This window comes from Chrysemys picta, chromosome 8 (assembly GCF_011386835.1).
Source record: "Chrysemys picta bellii isolate R12L10 chromosome 8, ASM1138683v2, whole genome shotgun sequence".
Classification (NCBI taxonomy): Eukaryota; Metazoa; Chordata; order Testudines; family Emydidae; genus Chrysemys; species Chrysemys picta.
Window position 1 is genome coordinate 181905 of NC_088798.1, and position 11353 is coordinate 193257.

The window sequence follows — 11353 nt, forward strand, 5'->3', positions numbered from 1 at the left end:
AACTAACCAGCTCAGAAATGTCCCCTGGAGTCAGACAGGCCCTTGCAGGGCTGAGTGCATTTACCTTGCAGGGTGCATGCATCCCAACGCCACACAGCACACACTGTATAGGGGCAGGCAGCATGCAATGTCTTTTCTGTTGCTGTGTTTGTGAATAGCAGAGCTGGTCCCAGGCAGGCACAGCTGCTTCTCTGGCCACTAACTGGAGGATTGTAATTGTTTTGAATACAGCCACAGACTGTGGGTTTGATCAAGAATCCTACATGCCTCCAGACCAAGCAAAAATTCTCAAGACTAGGAATTTCTGTGTTCTGGATCCAGTCACTCACAGGAGAGTCCAAACTCCACAGACGCAGCAGGGGCTTATCATAGAGCAAAGGTCATGCAATGCAGCTAGCTACATGCCTATGAGCAGAATAGAGCTCAGAATCCGCCCTGCCATGTGACCAGCTGGTAGAGAGCCTTGAACAATGGCTGTTGTGCTTATGGCTTTAACAGTGATCTCATGCTCCATCAGAGTCAGGGCCGGAGCTTGGAAGGGTTTGCCCTGACACTGTCAGGCAGTGTCTGGCTCCAGCACCCCCACTCCCTGCCCACCTGGCCTAGCTGAAGAGAAGCCTCATGTAGCCATTGTTTAAGATGTCAAGGAAATCACTTCTTGCATCCAGACTGGCGCAGCCCCCTCACCCATCTTCTGGCATGAGTCTGGGGTGGTAAGGGGCTAATAGAGTGTACATAGAGCCCATGCTAAGGGGGGAGAATGGGGCACACTGATAGGGGAGGGTGGGGGCTACACAGAGCCCTGGCACGCAGGTGGGGGTAGGGAAGGAGAAGTGTAGAGAGGCCCTGACATAGAAGGGGATGGCAGGGTGGCTTACTGGGAGTTTGTGGGAGAGAATGGAGAGATCATAGAATATCAGGGTTGGAAGGGACCTCAGGAGGTCATCTAGTCCAACCCCCTGCTCAAAGCAGGACCAATTCCCAACTAAATCATCCCAGCCAGGGCTTTGTCAAGCTGGGCCTTAAAAACCTCCAAGGAAGGAGACTCCACCACCTCCCTAGGTAACGCATTCCAGTGCTTCACCACCCTCCTCGTGAAATAGTGTTTCCTAATATCCAACCTGGACCTCCCCCACTGCAACTTGAGACCACTGAGATGCCAGGAGCCGCTACTGTGTGCAGTGAGCTCTGCCTGCAGACGCAGCAATGTGCTCAGCCCTCTATTCTATAAGGGTCCCCAAAACTGGGACTGGAGCCTTCAATTGTATTTGAGACTGAAAACAGGAGCCAATGGAGCACACACAGCACCAAGGTAATATGTTCTTAGTGCTATTTGTATAACAGGCAAAGTGAGACGATGTGAGACGATTCCTTGCTGCTTTATAGCTTATGCTTGACTCGTTTCTATATGGGCTTCCCTTTTAGTCCCAGACAGACACAGCAAACTGGACAAGCCCCAGTGCCAGGACCCAGGGGCATGGTGGTACAAGGACCTTTCACAGTTCGTGAAGAGGTTGGGTGGAAGGAGAATTTGTAATTGGGAACGAAGGCTGGGCTTATCGGTAAGTTTCCCAGTCTAGATCCCTGTAGTTGTAGGTTCGGGTCCTGCCTCTGATATAAATTCCCTGTGTGTGTAACTGGGAGACGTCACAAGCTTCTCAGGTTTCAGTTCCCTACCTGTAAAAAGGGGCTAATAATGCCCAGCCTTACAGGGGTTGTGAGGGTGTAGCCATTACTGTCTCTGAGGTGTTTAGATACCATGAGCCAGAGTCTCTGTGTCAATGAAGTAGGAAAGAGAGGGCCAGCTGGGAGCCCAGTTATGGCTCCCTAATGTACTGGGTGGTCCCCTGGAGCTGCGCTAACCTGTGTAAGTGGAACTTGAACATGGGTCCCAAGTTGTTGTCCACAACTGAGCATAGCCATAGCATAACACATATCTGGCACCCCCTCCCTCCATGGTTCTAGCATGCCCCTCTGTTTCCCAGCACACCTCCTATGGTGGGTAGCGTAGGCGCACCCCATGCTGGTTTTTACACCCACTGAGGCCTCTCACATGCTGGGAATCTGCGGATGGAGCAATGCAAGTGGTTTCTGCTTACAGTGCAAAGACTCTGCTCAATAGCTAAGTGGAGGGATGGGGGGGGGGGGGGAAGACACAGATGTCCCTAGCCAGAGACAGTGAGGTGTCAGGGAAGGCCAAGGCAGGAAGGAGCTGGGGGCTTGTTTGCATAGTCAAGTCCAGAAGATTACGTAGCTTCCCCTCTGCACCCCACATGCTTTAAGTGTGTGTTCGAGTAGGCGGATGCACACCAAGACTATAGAAAATGCATGCAGAATCGCTGAGTCTTAGCCCTCACGTGCAGATTGAATACCTGTCTCTCAGGTAGAGGGAGCTCTATCCAAGGAAACTCTGGGGGCAGGGGGCGTGGACACATGAGCAATAACCATTAATTTTATGTGGTGCGGTGTCTGGGGGAACGTGAGAGCCTTTACTATTATCCTGGGCAGGAATCCAGGCTGGGCTGATGGCCTGAGACAATGAGCCAAGGGAAGTGTGTTGGTGGCTCAGACCAGGGATTGGGGTGACGGAAAGCACAGCCAATTCAGCAGTTACTATTCATTGTTTCATTTTTCCTCCACTGGTTGGGACTAGACTGTAAGAGTTAAGCCCAGGACCCAACCCTTTGCTGACAGTCTGGGCTGGAGAGCCAGTTGGGGACAAGAGGCAGCTGCTGCTGAGGGAGCATGTGAGGCTGGGGCAATGAATGGGGCTTTATCACAGCATGGGACTTGCCTCTGTCCATGCTGCCAGTGCCCAGCTGCAGGCACAGTCCTGCTGAGGAATGCACAGGGACACTTGAGCAGTCTCTGGGCTCAGCAGCCCTGCAGCCATTGAGTCTGGAGAGACAGAAGACCCACAGGCGGCAGTATCACCCCTGAGACAGGCTTCACTGAACAGGGATGCCCAGATGCACCAGTGAGTGGAGCCTCAGCATGGGGGGGGTGGGGGGGGGAGGTCCCCTGGCCTGTGCCACAGGGTGTGGGTTTCAGCGAGGAAGGTCTCTGACCCTGCCCTGGGGACTGTAGGGAGGAGGGGGTATTTGGGAGCAGGGGCTTTGTTCAATTACACTTTGTTCTTTTCTGGCCTTTTTCAGATGAAATAACTAGGACAAGGAGGGGGCTGGAGGACTCAGTACCAGCCACTCCCCATGACACTCTGGAGGTGCGTCAGCTCACCGCACTGGACACTGCAGATCAAGCTCTGTTATCCTGCCCCTCAGCCATAGTCCTTCCTGGCGCATCCCCTGGCGTGCAGCCCGTAACTCTCTAGGGGATGCAGTGATGGGCACCCCTGCTGTACTGGAGCTCTGACATTCAGTGGCCACAGGGCATCAGAGGGCAAGAACACGAGCTGCCTGCCTCCCAAGGAAATGTCACAACCATCACAGCTGCTGTGGCTTTGACCGCCCCGGCCAGGGACCTGGCGCCGTCTGTGTGATCATCGCAGCACCCAGCCTAGAGGCCCCTCAGGTACCCACCATGCCCGAGCTGGAGCAGCTCCGTGTGCCCAGGCCCCCTGCAGATGTTGGCCGTATTCAGGGGAACATCCTTGAGGAGCATGTCGAGCTGTGGTGGTTCAAGGACCCTAAGAAATCCATCTTGTGCTATGGTGTGGCCGTGGTGCTAATTCTGGCCTGCGGGACAGGGGGCATCGTCCTCCTCTATAGCACCAGCAGCCGGTCTGGGGAGTGGCGGCTGGCTGTGGGCACCACGCTCTGCCTCCTGGCCTTGCTGGTGCTGCTGAAGCAGCTGCTGAGCTCTGCTGTCCAGGACATGAACTGCATCCGGAGCCGGAACCAGATTGAACTGCTGAAGAGTGGTGGCTTTTCAGACTGTGTGGTGCTGCTGCTCAGTGCCCTGGTGCTGCTGGTCTGTGGCGTGGTCCTCACTGTCCTCTCCACCACAACCATGCAGCTCAGCGCCTCACGGCCTCTGGCCAGCATGTTCACCAGTGGCGTCATCCTCATGACTGCTGGGGCTGCCATTCTACTCTGCCTGCTGCTTTACATGCTCAGCATCTCCTGCTGCCCAGTTGCTCCCAGGAGCTTGGACACAGGTGACATTAGCATCTTCACCATCTCCAGCCGGCTCTCTGTGAACCGCCGGCTCGCCACCACCTCCAGCATGGCCAACCTGATCTAAGGCCTGGGCAGGGCCAACATGCCCTTCAGTATGGCAAATGTGTACTGACCCTGGGGCAGGGTAAGGCCATGCCCGCCACCCCTTCAGCATGGTCAAGCTAATCTTAACCTGGGGAAGAGCTGAAATTTGAGTGTTGCCTTGACCCAACTGCAGATATCACTGAAACGGACTGGCATTTGCACTTTACTCAGGCCAGTCGGCCTGAACCCTGGCAAAGACAAGGCGGTTCCTGGATTGATTTGATTTACCTGGAACTTTACAAGTAGGACACTGGCCCTATTTTATTTTTTACCTCAGCAAAGTCTCCTGTGGTATTTACTGTCCATCCCTCTGACACATCGGGGTCCGTGCTCTGAAGGACGAAGACGAAGGTGAGCATGTCCTGGCCGTGTTGAGAAGCCCTTGCTGCTCTGAGGAGATCCTGACGTGTTTGGCACTAAAATAGTCTATTTCTCATGTAAGAGTCTTGCGATCCACTGGCTGGCAGGGCTATGACTGTATGGTGGAGGAGTCTCCTATAGCTCTGGGGTAGAGCTGTTCCTTGGGGATCCAAGTCCTAGGATTGTTTTCTAACAAGCTGTGCCACTGTGAGCCTGTGCATGTGTCTCTGAGACACCAAGCCTGCTAAGGTGATCTGTGAAAAGCTTCCCTCCAGCAGCGCAGCATGGAGCCATGTCCCCACCGCTAGAAGGGCGAGCAGCCTGCTGCGAGCGTTGATATCTGACAAAGAGGGGGATGTCGGCCCGAGCACCTTGTTGCCTGCTGGGTGTGAGTGCAGAGCTGTGTGCATGTGCATATCCATATGCGTGATCGTGGGGTAGGGTGAGCAGATAGCAAGTGTGAAAAATTGGGGTGGGGGTGGGGGGTAATATGTGCCTATATAAGAAAAAGCCTAAAAAATTGGGACTGTCCCTATAAAATTGGGACATCTGGTCACCCTACTGTGGGGAGCTGGCACTGGGGAGAGAGAGTGCATGTAGATAGCAGTGCAGATGGGGTGGATACATCGGTGTGAGTGGCACAGATGAGTGCAAGTGCTGGATATGTGCAAAAATGCATCTGTATGTGTGATGTCTTTTTGTGTTTGAGGGGACGTGTGACTGGTCGGCAAATTATAGCTGTGTAGTAAGCACATGTATGGCTTGATTACAGTGAGCGTATATTTGCAGCCCTTAAGCAGGGCCCACACCCCCCCGCCCCCAGCCATTCTTTAGATAAATTAGACAGATTTCGCTGTCTCAATCGCTCCCCCAAACTTGTCCCCTCTACCCCTGATCACTGATGCTCTTCTTTGAAATCTCTTCAATTTGCAGGTACTCTTTGGGGGGGTTGTAGTTCCTGGAACTGAGCGCAGTATTTCAGGAGCAATTGTACCAGAGCCATATAGAGGAGAACTATTCCCGCTGTACTCTGGAACGATACTTCTGGGTGCAACCCCAAACCATGCTGGCTGATAATGCCATGAGATCATAGTGAAAACTCCTGTGTGACCTGATCTGTTATCACACTCGGTCTCTCCCAGTTCTCTCCCTGCCACTGAACCACTCTGTGATGTTCTGCCACATTAATTACTTGCATGTATCCAGGCAAACTCTCATTTTGTTAGTCCCTGCCTGGGACTAAGCGCTGTAGGTCCCTTTCTGTCATTTCTCCAGCCAGGGCCGGCTCCAGGCACCAGCTTGGCAAGCAGGTGATTGGGGCGGCCACTCCGGAGAGGAGCGGCAGGTCCAGCTATGCAGCGGCAATTCAGTGGACAGTCCCTCACTCCCGCTCGGAGCGAAGGACCTTCCGCCGAATTGCCGCCACAGATCGCGATCGCGGCTTCTTTTTTTTTTTGGCTGCTTGGGGCAGCCAAAACCCTGGAACCGGCCTCGTCTCCAGCCTGTCTGGCTCTTGCAGCTCTGGCCAGGTTAGGATCATCTGCACCTTTTATTAAGATGTTGTTTCCTCCCTCTTCTTCATCACTAATTAAGACAAGACCTAAAACCCACCCTTTGCAGGATCCCACCAGATATGGGGTGGGCAAACTTTTTGGCCTGAGGCCACCTCAGGGTTGCGAAACTGTATGGAGGGCTGTGCCTCCCCAAACAGCCTGGCCCCCGCCCCCTATCTGCCCCCTCCCACTTCCCGCCCCCTGACTACTCCCCTCAGAACCCTTGACCTAGCCAACCCCCCCCCCTTGTCCCCTGACCTCCCCCTTCCAGGACCCCCCCTCCCCTAACCGCCCCCTGGGACTCCACCCCCTATCCAACCCCCCCATTCCCTGTCCCCTGACTGCTCCAACCCCGATCCACCCCGACCCCCAACTTCCATGCCTATCCAACCCCCTGTTCCCTGTCCCCTAATTGCACCCCCCCGAACCCCAGACCCATCCACCCACCCTGCTCCTTGTCCCCTGACCTCCCCCTTCCAGGACCCCCCACTCCCCTAACCACCCCCTGGAACCCCAACCCCTATTCAGCCCCCGACACCCGACTCCCATGCCTAGCCAACCCCCTGTTCCCTGTCCCCTAACCGTCCCCCCCACAACCCCCGACCCATCCAACTGCCCCTGCTCCTTGTCCCCTGACTGTCCCCTCCAAGGATCCCCCACTCCCCCAACCGCCCCTGGGACCCCATTCCCCCATTCAACCCCCCCCTGCTCCCTGTCCCCTGACTGCCCCCCAGTACCCCACCCCTTATCCAACCTCCCTATCCCCTGACTGCCCTGCCCCCTAGCTACACCCCCTGACAGGCCCCCCGGGACTCCCACACCTATCCAACCCCCCGCACCATTCCCTGTCCCCTGACCGCCCCCCCCAGAACCTCTGCCCCATCCAACTGCCCCCTGCTCCCTGTCCCCTGACTGCCCTCCACTCCCCGCCCCCTTACCAGGCCGCTCAGAGCAGCAGGAGCTCACAGCCCCGCCGCCCGGCCAGAGCCAGCCGCGCTGCCTGACAGGAGTGGCGTGCCAGAACGCTGGCACGGCACGGCGAGCTGAGACTGCCGGGGAGAGGAGAGACAGCAGGGGAGGGGCTGGGGGCTAGCCCTCCCCAGTCGGGAGCTCAAGGGCCAGGCAGGACGGTCCCGTGGGCCGGATGTGGCCTGCGGGCCGTAGTTTGCCCACCTCTGCACCAGATGCTGCCTTCCCTTCATCCACCAATGTTCATCTGTCAAAAAAAAGCCATTTTGTTAGTGTTTGCTAGCTTAGCACCCAGAGACCTCAGGTGAGATTGGGGTCCTGTTGTGCCAGATGCTGTATATACTATAGTGAGACAGTCCAGGCCCCAAGAGCTTAGTCTGCATAGACACGACAAAGGGCAGGAAGGGAAACAGAGGCCCAGAGCAGCAATGACTTGCTCAAGGTCACACAGAGCTCATGACAGAGCCGGGAATAGAACTTGGCCATTTGTCTGGCAAGATCTATTATTTATAAAAACACTAACACTGCAGCTGAGCCGTAGCCGCATGTCTCTCTCCGGCTGCCTGTCTGTGCGTCGTCATACCCCTCTGCTTATCATGGTTTGTGTGTGAATGCATGTGTGTGCATATGCCTTCCTGCCTGTGCATGGTTCTACCCCTCTGTGTGCCTGTGTAATTGCACCTATCTGTGTGCTTACGGGTCTGTGGCTCTGCACACCTTCATTCACGCGTGCATGACCATTCAAGTCTGTGCCCCTGCTTGCGGCACCCAGTCTCTCCATGCATGTGTCTGTGAAGCTCCCACTGGAGGTCGGGGCCATATAACAGCTTTACCTTTTGCACGTGCACTAAGAACTGAACAGGCCACTCACAAAAGACAGTGAGAAGCTGTTTCCCTGGACACATCTGACTTGGGGGGGCAGGCATCCCTAAGTCAGCAACAGACCCCTCCTTGGGCATCAGTGTTACTGTGTCATTCACTTTGGGCTTTTCTCCCGTGTTGTGTGAATAGAAATATAATAAAGTGGTACTGAAACTGCATGTTGCAGTCTGGGACTATGCGCTGGATTCCTGCATGAGAGGGCTGAGCCCAGGGGCTGTTCGCTGTCAGCCACCTTCTGCACCAGCGTCAGGCTGAATCAGAAGCACGAGCTGCGATGATTTATGGCCCAGTCTAGCGGGCTGCAGTTTAATCTGGCAGCGGTTTCAAGTCGATAAGCATGATAAAGGAAAGCCTGAATAGGGCGTGAAGGCCCTGTTGACAGACCTGGCTCCCGTCTCCCTCAAACACACAGGCTTGTTACCCCCCACATGCTCCCTCCCCCTTTCATCTGTGTACATGCCCTCCTTCATGTAATGCAGACCTGTGTATACTGGGGTTCAGTGCCATTAACCTGGGCACACGCTACATGCACTTCATCCATAGCACCTTTCCCTGGTCCTCAAGGGAGCTCACAAGAACAATGCAAAGCAGCCCGTGCTCTTATATGTGATGGTAACTGTTCTATTTATACAGAAACCCTCATGGTTTTTGTATAAATAGGGTTTTCACCAAGAAGGTTCGTGGTGATTGGACGTCCAACATAGTGAATGTCAGTGAAAATTTGGTAGAATCAGAAGCTAAAAGAGGAAAAGAATAGGTTAAAAATTACTTAGACACGGTAGATGTCTTCAGGTAGGGTGACTAGATGAGAGACATGAAATATCAGGACACGGGCAGGGAGGGGGGTGCCGCTGGCAGAGCACCAAAAAAACGAGAGCCGGCGGTGGAGCAAAAAAAAAAAAAAAAAAAGAGCCGAAGCATAGGAAAAATTGGTGGGGTCTGAGCACTCACCGGCAGCTCCCCGCCATGCCCCCCACCGCACCAGCTTACCTCTGCCTCCCCTGAGTGGGCTGCCACATCTTGCTTCTCCCCCCTCCCTCCCAGCGCTTGCGCCGCCATACAGCTGATTCGTGCATGCCTGGGAGGGTGGGGGGAGGAGGAGGAATGTGGCGTGCTTGGGGTAGAGGCAGGGCAAGGGCGGGGATTTGGGGGGGGGATCCAATGGGGCAGGGAGGGGGCAGGGGCGGGGCAGGCATGAGCCCCCTCCGCCTGTGCACTGGAGTGCAAAATATCAGGACAATTTGTGTCCTGACCGAACATCAGTCGGGACACGGGACAAACAAGTAAATATCAGGACAGTCCCGATAAAATCATGACGTCTGGTCACCCTATCTTCATGTCACCAGGACCTGATGGAATGCATCCTAGAATACTCAAGGTGCTGACTGAGGAGATATCTGAGCCAGTAGCAATTATCTTTGAAAAGTCATGGAAGACGGGAGAGATTCTAGAAGACTGGACAAGGGCAAATATAGTGATAATCTATAAAAAGGGAAATAAGGACAATTTGAGGAATTACAGACCGGTCAGCTTAACTTCTGTACCCGGAAAGATAATGGAGCAAATAATTAAGCAAATCAATTTGCAAACAACTAGAAGATAATAAGGTGATAAGTAACAGTCAGCATGGATTTGTCAAGAACAAATCATGCCAAACCAACCTGATAGCTTTCTTTGATAGGATAACAAGCCTTGTGGAGGGGGGGAAGCGGTAGACATGGTATAGCTTGACTTTAGTAAAGCTTTTGATACTGTCTCACATGACCTTCTCATGAACAAACTAAGGAAATGCAACCTAGATGGAGCTACTGAAAGGTGAGTGCAAAACTAGTTGGAAAACAGTTCCCAGAGAATAGTTATCAGTGGTTCACAGTCATGCTGGAAGAGCATAACAAGTGGGGTCCTGCAGGGATCAGTTCTGGGTCCGGTTGTTACAAGGAGGAGGGAGAAAAATTGCTCTTCTTAACCTCTGAGGATAGGCAAAGAAGCAATGAGCTTAAATTGCAACAAAGGAGGTTTAGGTTGGACATCAAGAAAAACGTCCTGTCCGGGTGGTTAAACGCTGGAATAAATTGCCTAGGGAGGTTGTTGACTCTCCATCATTAGAGATTTTTAAGAGCAGGTTAGACAAACACCTGTCAGGGATGGTCTAGATCAGGGGTCTCAAACACGCGGCCCGTGGGGCTCTTGCGTGTGGCCTGCCAAGCTCCCCGCGCCCTCCTCTGCCTGCCCCACGCTGCTCTCTGCAGCAGCTGGCAGCATGCCCCTTCGGGCCGGGGGGGAGGGGTAAGGAGGCAGAGGGCTCCTGCATTGCCTCCTTCCAGGCACCACCCCGCACAGCTCCGATTGGCTGGGAACAGGGAACCGCGGCCAATGGAAGCTTCGTGGGAGGTACTTAGAGGAGTGGCAAGAGCAGCACACGCACGGAACCCTGAGCTCCCCCAGGGGCTGCAGGGACACAGTTCCAGCTGCTTCCTGGAACGGAGCGGCGTGGGGCCAGGGGCCAGGGCAGGCAGGCAGGGAGCCTGCCCTGGCCCCAGTGAGCACCCCTGCCACCCCGGAACCACTCTAGGTAAGTGACACTGGGCTGGAGCTCGCACCCTGCACCCCAATTCCCTGCCCTGAGCCCCCTGCCACATCCCACCCCCCTCCTGCACCCCAACTCTCTGCCCTGAGCCACCTGCTGCATCCTACACCCCGACCCCCTGAGCCCCCTGCCACATCCCAACTCCCTGCCCTGAGCCACCTGCTGCACCCTGCACCCCGACCCCCTGCCACACCCCTCAACCTCTTGCACCCCACACACCAACTCCCTGCCCTGAGCCCCCTGCCGCACCCTGCACACCTCCTGCCCGAGCCCCCTGCCACATACCGCACCCCTCCTGCACCTCAACTCCCTGCCCTGAGTCACCTGCCACATCCCGCACACCTCCTGCACCTCAACTCCATCCTGAGCCCCCACCACATCCTGCACCCCTCCTGCACCTCAACTCCCTGCCCTGAGCCCCCTGCCACATCCTGCACACCTCCTGCACCTCAACTCCCTGTCCTGAGCCCCCTGCCACATCCCACACCCCTCCTGCACCCCAACCCCCTGCCCTGAGCCCCCGCCGCATCCCTCACCCCTCCTGCACCCCAACCCCCTGCCCTGAGTCACCTGTCACATCCCGCACACCTCCTGCACCTCAACTCCCTGTCCTGAGCCCCCTGCCACATCCTGCACACTTCCTGCACCTCAACTCCCTGTCCTGAGCCCCCGCACACCCTGCACCCTTTCTGCACCCCCTGTGGGCACCGTTAGGGTGGGGACTTCGGGGAAGAGGTTGGAATGGGGCAGGGAAGGGGTGGAAAGAGGTGGGGCAGGTG

The 11353-nt window shown here is 55.4% G+C and overlaps 1 protein-coding gene across 4 annotated transcripts in view; it reads left to right on the top strand.

The window, feature by feature from the left end:
* Positions 1–11353, top strand: part of TMEM125 (transmembrane protein 125) — a 39557-nt gene that overhangs the window by 4344 nt on the left and 23860 nt on the right. For 2 of the 4 annotated variants that reach the window (XM_065553656.1, XM_065553658.1), the window contains exon 2: positions 3156–4574. In XM_065553656.1, coding sequence (XP_065409728.1) covers positions 3541–4203 — 663 coding nt within the window. In that variant the 5' untranslated portion in view covers positions 3156–3540 and the 3' untranslated portion in view covers positions 4204–4574. Of the gene's footprint in view, positions 1–1425; positions 1563–3155; positions 4575–10406; positions 10560–11353 lie in introns of those variants that run through there. The other 2 variants (XM_024103879.3, XR_508561.4) reach the window with 2 other exon arrangements.